At 45.3% G+C, this 18,230-nt stretch overlaps 3 protein-coding genes across 4 annotated transcripts; 2 read left to right on the top strand and 1 right to left on the bottom strand.

Moving 5' to 3' along the window:
- Window positions 1-1,033: 1,033 nt before the first annotated feature.
- Window positions 1,034-6,067, bottom strand: alg3 (ALG3 alpha-1,3- mannosyltransferase; the record flags this gene model as incomplete). Its single annotated transcript, XM_084481603.1, has 9 exons — window positions 1,034-1,381; window positions 1,853-1,998; window positions 2,229-2,304; window positions 3,366-3,571; window positions 3,850-3,970; window positions 4,268-4,428; window positions 5,007-5,154; window positions 5,481-5,580; window positions 5,887-6,067. 9 exons carry the CDS (start codon window positions 6,065-6,067, stop codon window positions 1,186-1,188), a joined length of 1,335 nt encoding a protein of 444 aa, XP_084337729.1. The 3' UTR covers window positions 1,034-1,185.
- Window positions 6,068-6,568: 501 nt separating this feature from the next.
- mul2 (mitochondrial E3 ubiquitin protein ligase 2) lies at window positions 6,569-10,216 on the top strand. The gene is made up of 6 exons (XM_084480681.1): window positions 6,569-6,643; window positions 7,006-7,143; window positions 7,346-7,433; window positions 7,761-7,881; window positions 8,342-8,573; window positions 9,168-10,216. Exons 2-6 carry the CDS (start codon window positions 7,027-7,029, stop codon window positions 9,702-9,704), a joined length of 1,095 nt encoding a protein of 364 aa, XP_084336807.1. The 5' UTR covers window positions 6,569-6,643; window positions 7,006-7,026; the 3' UTR covers window positions 9,705-10,216.
- A 4,339-nt stretch (window positions 10,217-14,555) lies between these two features.
- On the top strand, window positions 14,556-17,395 carry camk2n2a (calcium/calmodulin-dependent protein kinase II inhibitor 2a). Of its 2 annotated transcripts, XM_084481366.1 has the most exons (3): window positions 14,556-14,677; window positions 14,828-15,030; window positions 15,421-17,395. In XM_084481366.1, exons 2-3 carry the CDS (start codon window positions 14,862-14,864, stop codon window positions 15,486-15,488), a joined length of 237 nt encoding a protein of 78 aa, XP_084337492.1. In that variant the 5' UTR covers window positions 14,556-14,677; window positions 14,828-14,861; the 3' UTR covers window positions 15,489-17,395. The 2 variants fall into 2 exon arrangements, with proteins under 2 accessions (XP_084337492.1, XP_084337491.1); XM_084481365.1 differs by having other exon boundaries at window positions 14,564-15,030.
- The last annotated feature ends 835 nt before the right edge of the window (window positions 17,396-18,230 follow it).

Raw genomic sequence — 18,230 nt, 5'->3', positions numbered from 1 at the left:
TTGCCTTTAATAAATTGGATGTCATTTATGCATTCATATGACATATGCCTTTATATGAATGTTATATTGATATGCTCCTATTAATATATACTTTGAAGCCCAAGGGGATAATCTGGTGTACTAAGTTAAAACCTTGATAAGTCGACCACTGCATACCATAATCAGGTAACAATAAAGAGTGGATTTGTATATGTATTTTACTCATGATAAATTAAGAATCTGAATTTATTGTTTTACAAAATAAAATCACTTTGAAAACAGTGAATTTGCACCAAAAACAACAAAAACATGGTCACCGGTTGTTTAGTTAGTCGAATAAAAAAAAAAGCTTATTGTTCACATTAAAATGATTATTCTGTGAAGAGGAGCCTAATTGTAATGTAAGGGTATGTTAATACAATCCATGCTGGAGAGTCGTGATTGTCACTAACATAGTTGTGCAGGAATCTGCCTGACTATTGCGTTCTATTTTTGGCAGTCAGACTCATGTCTGGGATCTACAAAACGCATTCCTCACACAGCTGAACGTAAAGCTTCGACTTTCACTTGTTATACTGTTGCAGCACAAAACATATTCTTTCAGTTAATTGTGCCAATATTGCACTTGCAAATGATGCCCATTTTTGTATGGCTCGGTGACAATAACTCCACAAAATAATATACAGAGAACGAGGAAGAGGCGGTGGTAAATGTCCACTCACACAATGTCCTTCACATTCTCCATCAAGCTATATTACAGCACAGCAAACATTCACAGCTGCTCCTTCAAACGCTGAAACCCTCCCATTCGACTACAATCTAGTTTAAAACGGAACCTGAGAGACCCCCTTCATGTCCCCTGCTGCACCACAGCGCAGGAGTTACACACACACAAACACACACACCTGGCCTGCCACGGGTGTGACCCCCCCCCCCCCCACCACCCTCCTCCCCTCCTCAGGTCAGTTAGCTCTCTCCTGGCGGTGACCCCCGGTGAGTAGACGACACGGCCAGACTGGTACGCGCCTCCGTTTTAAGACAGTCCACTCGGGGGGGGGGGGGGGGGGGGGGGGGCAAAGCAGGTGTGGAAGATGGAGGGGGTCAGGGGGGGACGGGTATAAACCACTCAGTCAGCAGTCAGGCCCCGACCCCACTCCCACTCCCACTCCCACTCCGCCGTTGACCTGAGTCTGGCTGGGACGTAGCCTAGAGCTGCTTGTCCTTCTCGGGCGTGCCGTCGTCTTGGGTGGGGGCGGGGGTGGGGGCCGGGGTAGGGGCGGGCTCCGGGGCCAGCCACAGGGACAGTAGCATGACGAGGTGGCACGCGTGGAGGGCCGCTGCGCTGTACTCCGTGGAGGGGTAGGTGTTCCACGAGAGCTCGATCAGACCCAGGATCAGAAGCCTGTGGACACGATACACGCGAGGGTGGAGGACGGGGGGGAGACAGAAGTGCTCATGTTAGGATTGAGACCTGGACAAGGGATGAGGAAAAGCTATGGGACTTTACTAGCTGGTTTATGAATTAGTTTATGTATATAGAATCCCTCACTGTTAAAAGTGTCCCAGCAATATTTATTATTTATATATCTATCCTGTCAGGGTTAGGGTTAGTGAGATCAACGTACATCATCATACAAGAACAAACCACCAGTTGGTACAGTCCACTGGACAGGTAGCTAGAGGGCTTATCTAATGGACTTGATGGCTAAAATAGGGGCCCTTTAAAAATGTGAAGTGTGTAGAATTTAGTGGCATCTAGTGGTACGGACTTGGCAGAAATGGAATGTAATAATTGTACTTGTTTGGTTGCACTCTACAACCTCGCCACTAACTCCTCCACACAGCCCCTTTAACCAATGGAGGGTTTCCTGACCTGAGCAGGTGGGCTAGCTTCTCGATCCCTCCGCTCCACAGCAGGAAGGGCAGAGTGTGGAAGTACCACACGTAGAACTGGTAGTGCAGTGAGCGGCTGAAGCACATCCCGATGAAGTTAGAGGCAAACAGTATCAGCACCATCTGTGATTCGTCATTAAGGGATGATATGATTCGCCACGCGGGTCAAAAAAAAAAAAGTGACACTGAATCGGCTCATAATTAATTGAACAGATTGCAGATCCTTATCCTCGAAATTTGTGTTTTCATTAAAAAAATCTAACAGTCATCACTTTAACTTTGGAAACTAGTAGTAGTGCATTTATTGTTCAAATGACTTTGCATCCATATAACAGACGGAGAAAGTAAAGGATATGATCCTCTGTGTGCTTCTGAGCAGGGTTCTTCCTCTTTGACGGCTCCTTGAGCAGGTCCAGAACACTCTGTCCGGGCCTACAAAGAAAAATAACAAGTGTCAACAAACACAGAGCACCTTTAAGGATTTGTATATTGCAATCTTTAAAAAACGCTAAATAAAATAAATGAAAGACGCTTAATAGAGAGATACATGATCTGATACCAGAGAGGCTGTTGATCTGATACGAGAGATACATGATCCGATACCAGAAAGACTGTATTTTCTTAAATACATTGCACTTTCTAAAGTGCTTTTTTAACTTTGCCTTTATTTTCTATTTTTATTTTATTACTCATTTTTTAACTTTGCCTGTTTTCTTTTACTTAACTATTATTTTATTTTATTGTATGACAATGTTTCTACGTGAAGCACTTTCAGTCTGCCTCGTGTATGAAAAGTGCTATATAAATTGCCTTGCCTTAATTAAAACATCTATATGCAAACACACGCATATTGAAACAAACATGCATCTCGAATATTGAGTCATTCTAAACTCATTCTAAAACCCAGTCTACGTGGGTGTGCAGTAGGGATGGGAAAAATAATCGATTCTTTGATGCATTGCGATTCTCTCTAGAACGATTCCGTCTTGATGCTGAAAAAATATTAATCTGAAACAAATTTAAAAAATAATAAAAATAATTTTTCTTTTTTATTTATTAAATTTGTTCGCCTGCTGCAGAGCGTTACAGAAAACTACTTTCAGCCTGCGGGTTCTCTGCGCAGAGAACCGACTTTATCTAATATAAAATATTAGATAAGGTAATTCTTCTGTTGATTGTCTTTAATGATCATCACAGAAGTAGGAAGTGATTAGCAAACTCTGAGTAGCAAAGATGTATATATATATCTTTTTTGAAATCCTGCATGGAAATGTACATAAAAAAGATTGTTGAATCGAGATGCATCGATAATCGTTTTTTATAATCGAATCGTTGACCTCAGAATCAGAATCAAATCGTGAGGTGCCGAGGGATTCCCACCCCTCGTGTGCAGGACCATTCCCCCAGAGTGCGGGCCTGACCCCCAGCCCCCTCCGCTGACCCCCAGAGTGCGGGCCCTACCCCCAGAGTGCGGGCCTGACCCCCAGCCTCACCACTTCCAGCGACGCAGGGCGAACAGCAGCAGGGTGAGCAGGTGAGCGCACAGCAGCAGCAGGTGGAAGTAGCGGCTCAGGAACAGCCACTCGGGCAGGAAGCGCCAGTTCACCGTCCACTTGAACATGAACTGCCGGCCCAGGTCGAAGGCCCCTCTCATGTAGCCCACGGGGTTCTCCATCAGGAAGGGCAGGCCCAGCAGGAGCTGTGGTGGGGAAGCAGATGATGGATGTCCTGGTAAGCTTGTTTGTTTGTTTGAGTGCAAAACAGCTGATTGTCAGTGTAAACAGCATGCAAAATGTTGTGACCAGCAACGTTATAAGTAGATTAGTGAATAAGATTTGAATACCGAAAGAAAAAACTAAATCAACATTGGTAGTGTACTTGAGAGAGGAAGACTACCCTACTGTAGCTCATATTTGAATGGAATCAGACTGGACTCATGACATGCATGTGGGCGTGTCGGCCCGGGCTGACACCCACCTGTATGGCTGCACAGAGAGTCAGTTTGGGGATGGTCTTGATCAAACCAAACTCAGACAGGAGCAGGAAGAGAAGGCCGGGGGCAAACAGAAGCACGTTCATCTTCACAGACACTGCTAAACTGTCAGAAAGAGAGGGAGGGAGGGGCACATTATTGACTATGCATTTAAGGATGGAAACGAATCCATTCTTATGTCAAAAACAATCTGAAAGTAAGACATAAGTTACATAAGGCAGTAGGCAGGCAATTCTAGTGGTTAGGGTGTTTGTGTTTAGGTTGTGTGCTAAAAATAAGTGGGTTCTGACCTGCATCCTTGAGCAAGATGCCTAACTCCTACATGTATCTGACTTCTCTTTTGATATTTGCTATTGAAGTAACACACTATTGAATAACTAACACAAACTGTGTTTTACATGCCTGTAAACGCCACAGCCCAGAGTCCAGTGTCCATCCAGGAAGAGGTTGATGGCGCCAAACAGCAGCAACATGGCCACCGGGTCGTTGAAGAGACGCAGCACGAAGATGGAGTGGATGCGGTACGAGGCGCAGCACACAAAGAAGAAGACATACGGAGGAACCTGGAACCACACAAAAGGAGAGGACTTCAAATAAACACTGCAGCTGCACCTGTAGCGGACCACCCTGAAGAACAATGGTCCAACACTGAGGAAACACGGTGCACTCACAAACTTGAGTCTATTTCTGATAGCTGGAATGCCAGTTTAACTTGCCTGACAATAAATGTGTAAATGTCCAAGCAATACGATTGAATACTCCACAATTGGCTCAAGGACATACAACGAGAACGAAATGATTGGCTATTGCTTCACAATGCAAGTATTTTTAAAGCAATTTTGGTTTGCTCCACTTTGTTTTAATTCAAATGGATTTCGATTTAATCTCAATGTATTCATGCATTTTGGATCCGTATGTCCAGTTGTGTGGAATAATCACACAGCAATCTTGAGACTCAATCAAAAAACGATTTATCGTAACAAAGTTTAAAGTGCAAAAAACTGCTGATTGCAGCTTAATGTCACCATGTCCACCTATGGGTAGACACGATTGTAACAAATTAACATTTGAATGGAGGTTGAGTCAAATACAACACTAGTCCATACTATTTAACCTTTTCCATGAACATGTCTGGGCTGACCTTTTTAGTGCGATTATATATCCTGAACACAAGCAGCAGGGTGATGAGGTAGAAAGCAGCAAAGAGGTACTGCGCCAGACGGATGTTGACGCCGTGGCTGGTGATGTAGTACAGTGCTGTGAAGATGTAGACAAACCCAGCCGGGTACCTACAACACAAACGGACTGTTAAACTAAATGCACGGTCATTCTCAAGCCACGATGATTTCTCATTTTATACCCAAAGAGATAAAGGATGGAACATAGATTGATAGAACATGAGTATAGTTTAATCCATTCTTTTCTCTTTTTTGAGGACCAGTCACTCATAGCAATCATTTCAGACGGATCATAATCAGTACTTAATGATCTTGTTCTTGGAAACTACTTTTGGACGAAAGCTGATTGAACAGTGATCAACAAAACTTTGGTTAAATGTTAATCTAAGGTTCGCAGCGGAGATCAATTATGAAACGTATACTTTTGATTTACTTACACCAAGGGGCCGGTGTCTCCTTTGAGCTCCGTGTAGTCGTAGGTACCATTAATAACCCCCTCCACCTCATCCATGTACGCCTTCCAGTCTATCTCCGTGTCTGAATAATAAGTAGACATTTAAAAACATGGGTAATTATCACAAATCCTTCATAAATGTGTATAATTGAATTGTGTGGATCTGTTCATTAAGCGCAGTGAAAATGCACAGATTAGTAAAGACCACACGCGTTAGTTTAATTCATGTTGCAGACAGCAGGTGATGGCCGTGGTCATGCAGGGGGGGGTAAATATACTTTGACAGGTGGCAGGGGCTTGCCTGCTAATGCTAGCTGAGCTAATAGCTACGTTTAAAATGCATGCAAAACCGCTTAGCATGCTAGCTAACTAGCAATGGCTTTACTTACACGCTACTTTCTGTATGACCCATACATTGATCCCAATTTCCAACAACCAGAGAAGTGACACCACCAGCAGAGTGTACTCTGGCTTGAACAAAATTAAATGCTTTTCCTGCCATAGTGTTCGAAGTTTTGCCCACACTTGAGAGTGCTGGCCAGGGGCTTTTCTCCTCACAACTCCTGCCATTTCGGCGTACAGAGACTGACGTAGTGGAGCGACCGGAACACACGCGTCAAGACGGCTTCGCACCCAGGTCATGTGACCAAGGCAAACCCTTCCGGCGTCATCACCCACGTCACGTGACCCGAAGTTGGACAGCTTCTTCTTCCGCAATCACAGCACCGCTGACTGAAGCATGGACCTATAAAGAAGGGGCACGCACTGAGAGCTTCTTTCTCGTGCTCCCTTTCTGCAGTTCAAGGGAGTTTGGCCATGTGGTGCAGCCTTAACTTGTGAAACACAAGACACACAACCAATGACAACAAGTCTGGTTGTCGATGCCAAACTGTATCTCCTCCTGAAAAGTAATCCCCCGGGCCCTGTTTGCGATGGTCCGCCGATTTGAGCAGGAATATGCATGCTGCACGGTGCTCTGGCATCTTGTGTCTTCTGCTGCTACGCAAAGACCGGTCCGAGATGGCGGCCGCATTTCTTGCGTCCATCAGCCGCTCAGCGGAGCTGACGTATTTCCGTTCTACAGTGGAGCTCCCAGAATCCCCGAGTCTGCGACCCGACTCCTCACATGACGCTTTCCTTTTAAAGGTAAACAATGAAGATTCGTTATGCATTTAAGTCAATCACAAAACATTTATTTAAACGAACAATAGCATTGCTAGATATATTATCTAAGTATGTTACTTGTGGATATAAATATAATATATTTTTAAAGATAAGCAGCTGCTCCGAACACGTCTTGCATGCCCTTTACATATTGTAGATATCCGTCACGATAAGGTCATTATAAAGCTACTGTAGTACAGCTACTAAGCTGTACTGAACTGATAGGCATTCTCAAACAAGCTTATTTGCACCTTTTTAACAGTGATACGTGGTAGTTTCTGGCATTTATTGTCTGCCACATGCAGATAATTCAGTATCTTGAGCAGTTTCATTTTCTTTCATAGGTGGAAGAAGGTGCAAATGGAATGGAGGAGTTTCCTGTAAGTGCTGTCGAGGCGCTGTGTCTTGGCACCAGCCTCACAATCTCGGGGATCCTGTACTACGTGTACAGAAAGAAGAAGAAGACAGTAGATAAGCTAAAAGTACGTTCAGGAATGAAATGTCACCGTATGATTTCACATGTGATCGTTGGGGGGGGGGCTGAAGTTGAATGTTGTGTAGATGCATGCAGGTGCAGCCCTATCATCAGCTTGATAGGGAGATGTGTCAACATTGTGTGTCAACATAACAAAATAATTAGGACTTTCAAGGACTTTGTCAAGTTTCTTTGGATTTCTTTAACAGGATGCTCCACAGCTGACCTTGGATGGGAAGCTCGCAGACCTTCTAAACGTTACCCCTGGAAAGTGTCTACAGTATGTCGTTATTGAAGGTAATCCAACACTTTTGTCCTTGCACAGCACCCTTGTGAGACCATCATGGCCTTGCAAGTTCACATTTCAGTCAGCGAGTGAACTCAAAAAAAAACAAGAGAAAAAGGACGGAGAAGGTTATTTAGCATCCGATCAGATGCATAGACATGCAAGGTAGCGTAAACTACAAATATGGCAGGTAGTATATACATATATTTGACATATTATTTGACATATATATTTGTTGACAGTTGTTGATCACTCCCTACACATCCCGCTCGTGTATGTCTGTACCGTGTTGATCACTCCCTACACATCCCGCTCATGTATGTCTGTGTACCGCGTAGGGACGGTTCAGCCCGTGTCAGAGCCCCTCAGAAGCCAGTTCCAGGAAGGGGCCGTCGGGGTGGTACAGAAGCTGATGCTGAGGGAACACAAGCTGGTGTGGAACAGCTTGGCTCGGGCATGGTGAGGACGGGGGGAGCATTAAGACAAGCAACAAGGTTGTTCCATTAGATGAGATCACAGACAACGCGTTACATGGTTTAGGCCGGGGAACGGTGTCAGTCGGGTTTTAAGTAAGGTCAGCACTGCCAGTTTGGAAAGGTGGTGGTTGGTGTGAGTTTCTCTCTCTTTCATACTCCAATAACACTGCATATGTACCTTAGTTAAACTTTTTGTACTTAAGTTGCGATATGGATGAATGATCAAACCCTAACTATTTGATATTAGAAATGGACACGATTATTTTAGTGTCAAAGTTCTTAATAACAGCTATGAACAACCCGTTTCAATTCTGGGAAAAATCCCAATTGTTAACAAAACATCCAGCTGAGATTAAATTTAACCATGTACCACATCTGTGTGTGTGTCTGTCTGTCTGTCTGTCTGTCTGTCTGTCTGTCTCTGTCTCTGTGTCTCCGTGCAGGACGGACAGCGAGCGAGTGCTCCACCAGCGGGTCCACGCCGTGCCCTTCCACATGGCGGGCTCGGAGGCGGCGGTGGTCCGGGTGCTGTCCCCCCTGGAGGCGTCGGCCCTCAACATGGAGATCATCCACGAGAAGTTCCACCAGGCCACGTACGGCTTCAGCGACGTCATCGGACAGTACCTGAGCGGGGAGAAGCCCAAAGGCCAGCTGGAGACAGAGGAGATGCTCAGGGTGGGTTTGAATGAATGAATGAATGAATGATTGAATGAATGAATGAATGCCTTTTATTGTCACTAATACTGTACATAGTACAGTGAGATTAAAAGCATCTCCTTCCCAGTGCATACACATGTAGAATATAAAAATACAAATTGAATAACGTACAAAAATGTATAAATAGTGCAGAAAAAGGGCACTAACCCTAACCCTGACCCTTTGGTTCTATGTGGTATAAGTCACAGAACCTGTTTAGTGCGGAGGGAGTCAAGCTAACCTACCTGTTTGCTTTACACGTTCAAGACACAGATCTCCGGAATCACTAATGAATGAAGATATGAAAGTATTTCCAAACAGTGGGTTCCACTGTTTCTGCCGGAATATGAACACTATGAGATGTAAAATAATGTGTTTTGGGCTGAGAGTTCTAGGAAGGAGGACGGCGGTATCATCGCCATGGTTACGGTCCGTGGTATTTGTGATCCCTTTTTAGTAACGTCGTTAGTGTATGAGCATTATAATGAGGGATGTTGTTTATGAAAATTTGCCAACAGAGGGGAATGATTGTGGCTCTGGAGCCGACCCCTAACGCAGTGTGTCTCCCCACAGGTGGGTACTACTCTGACGGGCGTGGGGGAGCTGATCCTGGACACGGACCGGGCGCTGAAGCTCCGCCCCCCCACGGACGGCTCCGAGTACTTCCTCACCACGGCGGACTTTGAGACCCTGCGCATCGACCAGGAGAACCAGGCGGCCGTGTGGCAGGTGCTGTCCTCCGTGTTCGCCCTGGCCGGGGCCGCCGTGCTGCTGTGGGTGGCCCGGCGATACTACCGCGGCCTGAAGCACCAGTGGGAGCAAGAGCGCCTGAGGCGGGAGTTCGAGACGCTGGGGGCCGGATCCACGTCGCCGCCGCCGCCGCCAGGGCCCGGGACGTCTCGGGACGAGGCGGCGGCGGCGACGACGGCGGCGGGGGGGGTGCCCCTGGAGAACGCCTGCGTGATATGCCTGAGCCAGCCGCGAGGCTGCGTTCTGTTGGACTGTGGTCACGTGTGCTGCTGCTACAGCTGCTACCGGGCGCTGCCCCAGCCCACCTGCCCCATGTGCAGGCAGGCCATCCGGAGGGTGGTGCCCCTCTACCAGGCCTGACGCACGTTCAACTCAAAGAGACCGTGCCTTACTCAAGAGTGGAATGCAGATACTGTGAAGATCGTCCTAACCAACACCAAATGGATCAAATCCTTTCCTATGCCTTTCACGACACAATACTTACTTTTTGGGGGAAATACGTACCGGCAACTGGGCAAATGTTAATATATTCTGAGTTTTGGTCTTTCGGTGTTTTCTTTAACGTAAGTTATTTATCTCTTAGATTGGAAGAGTTGTGGTTCCCTAGATGCTGACTGTCTAACGTACTGTGTTTTACTACAATTTACATGTTTCAAGTCCTACCGAATAAATATCTCCAAAAACATGTATTTTTAATTTAAGAAAACCACATCAACAAAGGACAAGTGTGCCTTGATTATACATGTACAGACAACTGAACCATCATACAATAATATAAAACAAATATAAAGGACACAACATAATTAGTTGCAATGAAGAGAACATTGAAGTGTATTGCATAATATACTTGGAAGTATAATGGCCCTGTATGTATTGTTCATATTGTTTTGATAGCAAATGAGCAATAATTTCAATGAATAAAATAAGTTTAACAAAAGTATCTTAAAATAGTATGAATCGTAGAAAGTAGGTAAGAGAGAACAAAAAAAATTGTGTTCCTCTGAAGTAATGACTCCTTAGATATTAATACATTAAGTAACATCAGTTCTCTTTCTGCCCATTCTGGAAATTATCATCAGGCAGCAAAGTAGGTCATGTTTACATGTAGATGAGAACAGCCTTTTTAACAAGGCTGCCTACTGCTCAAGCTGGAGATGGTTAACACACGCATGCACACGCACACGCACACAGTGAGTAAGCAAACCCAGTCATGTTCTAATGAGCAGTGGGAAGATGTCAGCCTGAAACAGATAAAAGCCACCTCCATGCGCAGTATTGTTGTTTGGGGCTTTTCGCAGCAGTGATGTTTCGGGGGAAGAGAACACTAATGAGTGTGTGTGGGATCAGGGGAGAGGAAGGGTGAGGAGAGAGGTGAGGAGGGGGATGCAGAGAAAGGAGCCTGTGAGCAGGTGAAGGAGGAAAAGGCCATATAAATCTCCCTCAACGGTCTTAAGGGCTCACTGTGACAGATACTTCACCAGCCCTCTCTACGGAGCAACAGCTGTGGCCCCGCATGGAGCAGACTATTACTGTGCCCGGCAGACTATTATCGGCCCCTCGGTGCAGAGAAAAACACTGCTACTGCTACTCTGTTGCTACTGGATCATTATCCTACATGGTTAGAACAATGAGACAGGCAGCACAACATCCATTTTCTGTTGGTTCTCATTGGGGCGGAATAACTCTGGGGCTTAAACATCTATTATTAGTATTTGTTGACATGCAGGACTGATTCATCCCCAATGACATCAGGGGCCGACATCACAGGCCGACATCGGATTCACATTGCAAGCACTACTAGGAAATGTGTTTTGGCTTATTTCCTAGTAGCATTACTAATTACAGGAAGTTCCCGTTTGAGTTTGCATAGTGGCTTGACCACTAGGTGTCTCCCTTTCCACATGCAGGTACTGAGCTGTACTGTCGGAAAACATCAGTCTCAACCATTGATGTTTAACCAGATGTCACAACTTCAGGCTAATCAGAATAATCCAATACATGAAATCATTGCATCAAATTCATTGTGATACCCCTTGATCAAATGATATTTTGAAATACAAGTACGTCAAGGGTTGCTAAACCAAGCTTGTGTGGGTGACGGGTATTGTAGTCCATTGAACTTTAACTTTAACGTCTAGTATGACATATCGTGACAGGACACAGGGAATATATCAAAGAAGGTCTACCTTTAATCCCAAACATGCTTCACACCATAGCAGTCCTGAATCAACCTCGTCGTTCATCATTCTTTAGCTTTCGATGCAGAGAGGCTTCTGGAAACACGTAGAGAGACAGCGGGACGTTAGGTGACATTGATGTTTTCTGTGGAAGGGAGCCATAACAGTGCGCGGTTCCCCCCACGCCGCCAATTACCACGGCCGGCTGCCTGGTGCCCATCATCTGCCTGGCAAGCGTCTTCTCGCTGACCCACTTTCCCCCGATGTCGTGTGTGACTGCCGGCTTTCTCTCCTCATCAACAGCTCGCTGTGAGGTTTCCCTGAAGAGAGTAGCAGAGAGGTGTTAGGGAGGCCGTCGTGACGGCAAAGAGATGCTGCTGGTTTGTAGGATACATAATGGATAGGACGGACGGACGTATAGGCTTCGCCTGTCTGATGGATATGTTTCATTAGGGATTTCAACACAATGTGTAAAATTGCACAAAAAAATAACGTATATAAACTAGCATCTTCTTTGATATTGCTTGAATCCATCTCTGGCTTTGATTCTGTTCTTATCTCAGAACGAGCTCCTGGGGGGGGGGGGGGGGGTATGGAGAAAGAGAGAGACATAATTTAGACATAGGAACAGCATTCATTTTCATGATGAGGGGAGAGATCCAGACAAGCGCTTCCATTTGGTCAAGGGCTGTTCAAAGGCTGCAGATCTAGATCTCCAAATTGAGACAAAAACTCATGAGTTTTTGTCTCAATTTGGAAATCGATGTTCTAAGTATATGGATTATATATATCTTTCCTGGCTCATTTAGACAAGTCTCCACCAAAAAAAACCCCACCATAGGCACACACACACACACACACACACACACACACACACACACACACACACACACACACACACACACACACACACACACACACACACACACACACACACACACACACACACACACCTCTAGGCAGGGGTCATATCGATCTTAGACCAGGCTTCATGCTCTCAGCTTGTTATTGGTGTTTTTTTAACCAGGTTCTTGACTGTTCAGGAGGGAGGAACACATCACACGTGTTGTGTGTGTGTGTGTGTGTGTGTGTGTGTGTGTGTGTGTGTGTGTGCGCACATATTAGTAAAAGATTGGTTATGGGATTCAGGGATAGAGACAGAGTGACTCAGCAATTGTGATTTGCTTGTAATTGGAGGTTAGGTTTCAAGAGCATAAACACACACACATACACACACACAAATAAGGATTGCAGACTGCAGTTGAGAGGATGAGGTTGGGAGAATGAGTTTGATGATTAAGAACTATTGCCTCCTGGAGAGCAACTATTAGAGAGAGAGAGCAAAGGATAGTGAGAGAGAGAGAGAGAGAGAGAGAGAGAGAGAGAGAGAGAGAGACAGAGAGAGAGCTTTATATTGGTCTCCCTGGCCTAGACAACATGGCTGCCGTCTGAAAGAGTATTAGTTAGTTGGCACAAGCGGTGAAGCACTTTTCCTGGAAAGCCTACGATGGAAACCTCTAGAGGGACACCTGTTGTATCCGGGGCCAAAGGGTCTTCCAACTCTGACACTGACTGACGACATCATGGGAACCCCCTTGACCCCTCTCTTCAACACACCAACACACTTAGGACACCGTATCAATCAACTCATCCCGTCTGGTGCCGTGTTGGAGAGCCCACTGCATATATATATATATATATATATATATATACATACAGTATATATATAAGAAAAGGATGTGGCAGGAAAAGAACAGCAAGACAATGTGACTAATTCTATTTTATCTGCAGCTGAACAAAACACAGCTTCAACGGGAGAACGTGTTTATTTGTTAGTGTTTAGCGCTGTGGAGTAGTAGTTAGTCAATACATAAGACTCCCTGTCTCCATACCATATATATCTACCATATAATGATCATATGGTAGATATACCAATATAAGAAACAGCAAGCAAAAATGTGATTTTACAAAACTGTTGTATTGTATCATTATCAAATTGGCTGTGTGTCTATAAATCTATAAAATAAATGGATTCCCGTAGCTGAGAGTAAGGATTTTTTGCTCCTAAAATGTTGCCGCTGCATTCTTCGGTAAACCAACCCTGATCTGGAATAGTCTTTGGAACGCAACGACAGGAAATGAGACGGGAGGTCAGCGGTCACATAGTTACGGAGAGCCATCGCTCATATCCTCACAGCGGGCAGAGAGACTCAGAGTCATCAGAGAAGGTAACCAAGAGATGAAGGGCTTCTCATGTATGGACAGGGTCAGGACATGTTGGTTTAACACCAGCGGCAGATCCCATTTCAGGGGATTAGATTTGATGTAATAATATTAATAGTAATGATAAACAATTGGAACAGGTGTTGGATGGAGGACAGACTGACACAGATGTTGGGCATCAAACCCAGAACCTTTCGGCTAATAGTCACACACCCTACCACACACCTCCTGCATGGCTATTAGGCTATTATAGTTATATAACTGCTAGTTTTAGTTCATAGGAGTGATGACATCATTCAAGTATTTCTGTTGACATTTTCTACACAGCCCACATAACAACGATAACAATATCTTCATTCACATCGAATGTAGATGTCTGAGGTGTTTAATTATCTTATAGAGATGAAAGTGGTGGTTCTTGTGATGTAAAAAGACATGCACAGCACAGCACAATGCATCAACCGCAGCCTTCTATGGCGCTGCTTTGGTTTTTTAACTTCTTCTTCTTTCCTGCATTTACTCTTCTCGCCTGTTGAGGTCACCCTTACTCCTCTAACACTCGGAGTCCCCCACTAGACACACACACACACACACACACACACACACACACACACACACACACACACACACACACACACACACACACACACACACACACACACACACACACACACACACACACACACACAGGCATGCACACGCTCACACGCACGCCACGCACACACGCTTCAAGCCCGGATGGATGACTTCACCGTTCCGCCTGGGTTTCCTTTATGATCCCGGGATCTCCCACTTCCCTCACCAGACATCAGCCAGCAACACAGGAGAACACAACTCTCCGCTCGCACCTCGCATTGGACCCACAACAACAAAACCACCGCATCACGACGCGGGAACGGACCACTAAAGTCCACTTGCACGTCGAGCTGCCAAGTGTGTTTTCCTTCTTTTCTCAAAAACGGATTCAGGCAGGGGAAACTTAACGAGTACAATCCACCGCACTAAAGGAATTAGATCTTATTTCTAATTCAGCAGCAGCAGCACGAGTTTTGACCCGACGTGGTTGTTTTTGTTCCTCTCCAGTTGCAGTTGTTGATCACTCAGTTGCGGTGCCACAATGTCCGAGGTTCTGCCATACAACGAGGGCAAAATGAACGGCTACGGAGCGGACAGCGAGGTCAACCAGATGTCCTTTAGCTGTGGACTGCAGGACTCGAACGCCTTTTTCGCGGCGTCGCAGGCGAAGAGACCCCCGAAGCTGGGGCAGATCGGCCGGGCCAAGCGAGGTGGGTTGTTGGTTGGAGTCCATTCATTTCATTTTGCATTGTCTCAGTCATTTGACACTCGGGGCTTTGTTATCCCGACCAACACACTATATGTGTTCACCAAATAGCCTACCTGTAACTGGCTTTATAGGTTTTTTTTTTTTATTTATCTGATCGTACAATGTGTTTCTATATGTTTTTTTGAGGCCCTTTATACAAAAAAAACAAAACGCACCTTCGATTAACTGGCGCAATCATCAGCTACGATGCATTGTATTACCCCCCCCCCCCCCCCCCCCCCCCCACCACCCGTTAGTCTCATTAATGAATGTAACGTTTGATTTATGAACGGTATCAGTAACAGTAACAGTAAATCAGTATTTCCCTTATTTCCCCCCTCCTCCCCCACAGTGGTGATCGAGGACGACCGAATAGACGAGGTCCTGAAGGGGATGACGGACAAGTCCCCCGGCGTGTAGACTGGAGGAGGACGGATGGGCCCTCGCAGACTTTTTATTTTTGATCACCGATTTGAAAAGCACTTGTCGGCTGTGCATGTTCGAGGATTGTAGTACGAGGGGAACGACGGCACGACGCGAAGACAAGGGACGGGACGAGAGGAGAGTGGAAGAAAGGGAGGGAGGATGGGATGGAGAGAGAGAGAGAGAGAGAGAGAGAGAGAGAGAGAGAGAGAGAGAGAGAGAGAGAGAGAGAGAGAGAGAGCAAAGAGGAAGACGACGGAAGAAGATGCGAGAGAGATGAGGAGGAGGAGGATGAGGTGTGGGGAGAGAGAGAGAGAGATGAGAGACACTCTGGAAAAGACCAAGATTTATCATGGGATTGCTGGCAATTCTCCAAAAGAATCCCGATTTTAACCACTGCAACGCAGCGGGAAGTGGAGGTGGCGGACCGCGGCCCCGGGTGGTCCCAGCCCCGGCTGACCTCTGGACGGACGAACATACTTCATCACCACCATATTTATTTCAAAAAGCGCTGTAAGCAACTAAAAAAAAAAAAAAAAATTATATATATATATAGGCCTATGTATACTACGACCGGGGGGCTGAACCTATATAATTTCCAGCCCTGTTTCAATAGTTGTACAGTAGGTCGGTAGGTCTCATATGTAGGTTAAGCTTCGAAGACCCCCCCCCCCACCCCCACCCCCCTCCCCAACGCTTCGCTTTGTTGATCGACTTCAGGCGACGTTGCATTCAAGGGAGCTGTTCTTTCAGCACTGGTCGGACCAGAATGCATTCCTGCTGCTACAATGTTCTATGAAAACAGACCAACCAACGCTCAAGTCTACTAGAGAGAGAGGAGACCCGTTGTATAACTTAGGCTATTCGAGGACGGTGCAATGTTATATTTTCTTAATAACAATAACGACGATATTAATAATAATAATCATATTAATGATGATAATGAGAATAATGAAGCGGCTTGTTGTTGTTGCCCTTCTTGTTGAAACACACACTAACCCACAGATTGGATTCAAATAGACTACGGTTTATTGTGTTCTTATCCCCATTTGTAAAGGGTGCAGGTTGTAGCACCTTTTATGTAGCTAAATCTATACCTGCACATATCTTTTTTCACCTTTTCAGTAGTGAGAGAGGCCAGCGGTGAGGTGGAATATACAGTAAATGTTTGAGATGATATTCATGAAATTGATGGGAAAGAGGTTTTCTTTGATTTGGTTCTTTTTGTTTTGCTAATTCTTGGTGTTTTTTCGTCTTCTATAAATGAAAGTCTACTTTTCTCCATCTATTTGCATGAACCTTTGCTTCGGTGCCAACACTGGTGCCACCACTCTGCCCTGGCACGCTTCTTTTTAAAAAGGAAAAATTCATATTTGTATTTTTATATCTAAATATTTGTTATTTAAATAATATGCTAGTCTGTCGTCTTACGGTTCATCAACAAAAATATTTATACTACAGAGTGGGTATACAGCTGGAGACTGGGCTACACCAATGGAGATTCTGGAGAGGGGTTGTTTGAAGTGTCTCACGCTCTATCAAACAGGTCGGACCTTTTTTAAAGACTAACTGAATGTGTCTGGTTTTTTTGCACACATCAATGTTAAACTATTATTAAGAAATCGTATACTGTGACTTGAGCTTCGTTGATGAATTTGTTAGAAAAATGGCAATTTTAGAGTATATTGCACTGTTTACGAGTATCCTCAGATAACACGTTGTTATTTGACATATTTTGGACATTACAGTTACATTTTTTTTTTCATTTTAATTTTGTACCATTCTTTCAAAGAAACTGGATATTGGTTTGTTGTGCATGAAACCTTAATATTTTCAATAATGAAACATCGTTTTATGAAGCAAAAAAGCAACAAAAATGTCATGACATTCTAAGAATGAGTCATTGTAAATTATGATGCCATTTTCACTGTATTTGGTGAACTAATAAATGGTGAAAGGACATGTATATCTGGCTGTTTGCTTATATTTCTTACAACACATTTAACCACCGACACACACACACACTTTATACACGACGTCAAACGGTCGACAATAACAACAATCGATAGAAAACCACAGAGATCAGCTGAGATCCAGATCAACACGGCCCGTAGCGAGGTCAGATCACTGGATGCCCCTGTGCTGCCCCTCCAGCCCAAAGCCCTGGCTGCACTGCAGAGTTCCCCCAGGCTCCCCCCCCCCCCCCTGTGTAGCCCTGCCCTGTGACGGCCGTCCCCTCCACCGCTGCTCCCCAAACAGCTCCGGAGAGCAGGAGAAGACAGGGGGGGGGGGGGCCGTCTATCAGAGCAGAGCCCCTCTGGAGCGGCACGTCTTCACAGCCATCATCGATCAACGTGCATCTCATGGCCCGTCGCACACCCTTATAGGTCTACAGCGTGGGCCTCGAACACACAAACGCAGCCTTTAAGGATGAGACGCTGGAGCCGCATCCAGCTTACCCTTACTGGAACACGAAACAACAAAACCTAGATTTTTTCGCGTATCGCTCATCAGACGGATGAGAGTGAGATGAGGTGTATGTTGGTAGGTTGTTAGTTCATGCTGCGTTCACACCTGCCTTTTTCCCTTTGTGTGGTTTTCCTTTGTGCGACACACTGGTCCGTGAGGCGATGACGACACAACCTGACCTTCCTGTGACGTGTGGCTCTGATATGAGGCGACCTTCCTGTGACGTGTGGCTCTGATATGAGGCATGTCTCGTTGTGCGAAACGCAGTGG

The sequence above is a fragment of the Micromesistius poutassou genome, assembly GCF_964030765.1.
Source record: "Micromesistius poutassou genome assembly, chromosome: 16".
Lineage (NCBI taxonomy): Eukaryota > Metazoa > Chordata > Actinopteri > Gadiformes > Gadidae > Micromesistius > Micromesistius poutassou.
This window is presented reverse-complemented; position numbering and strand designations above follow the sequence as displayed.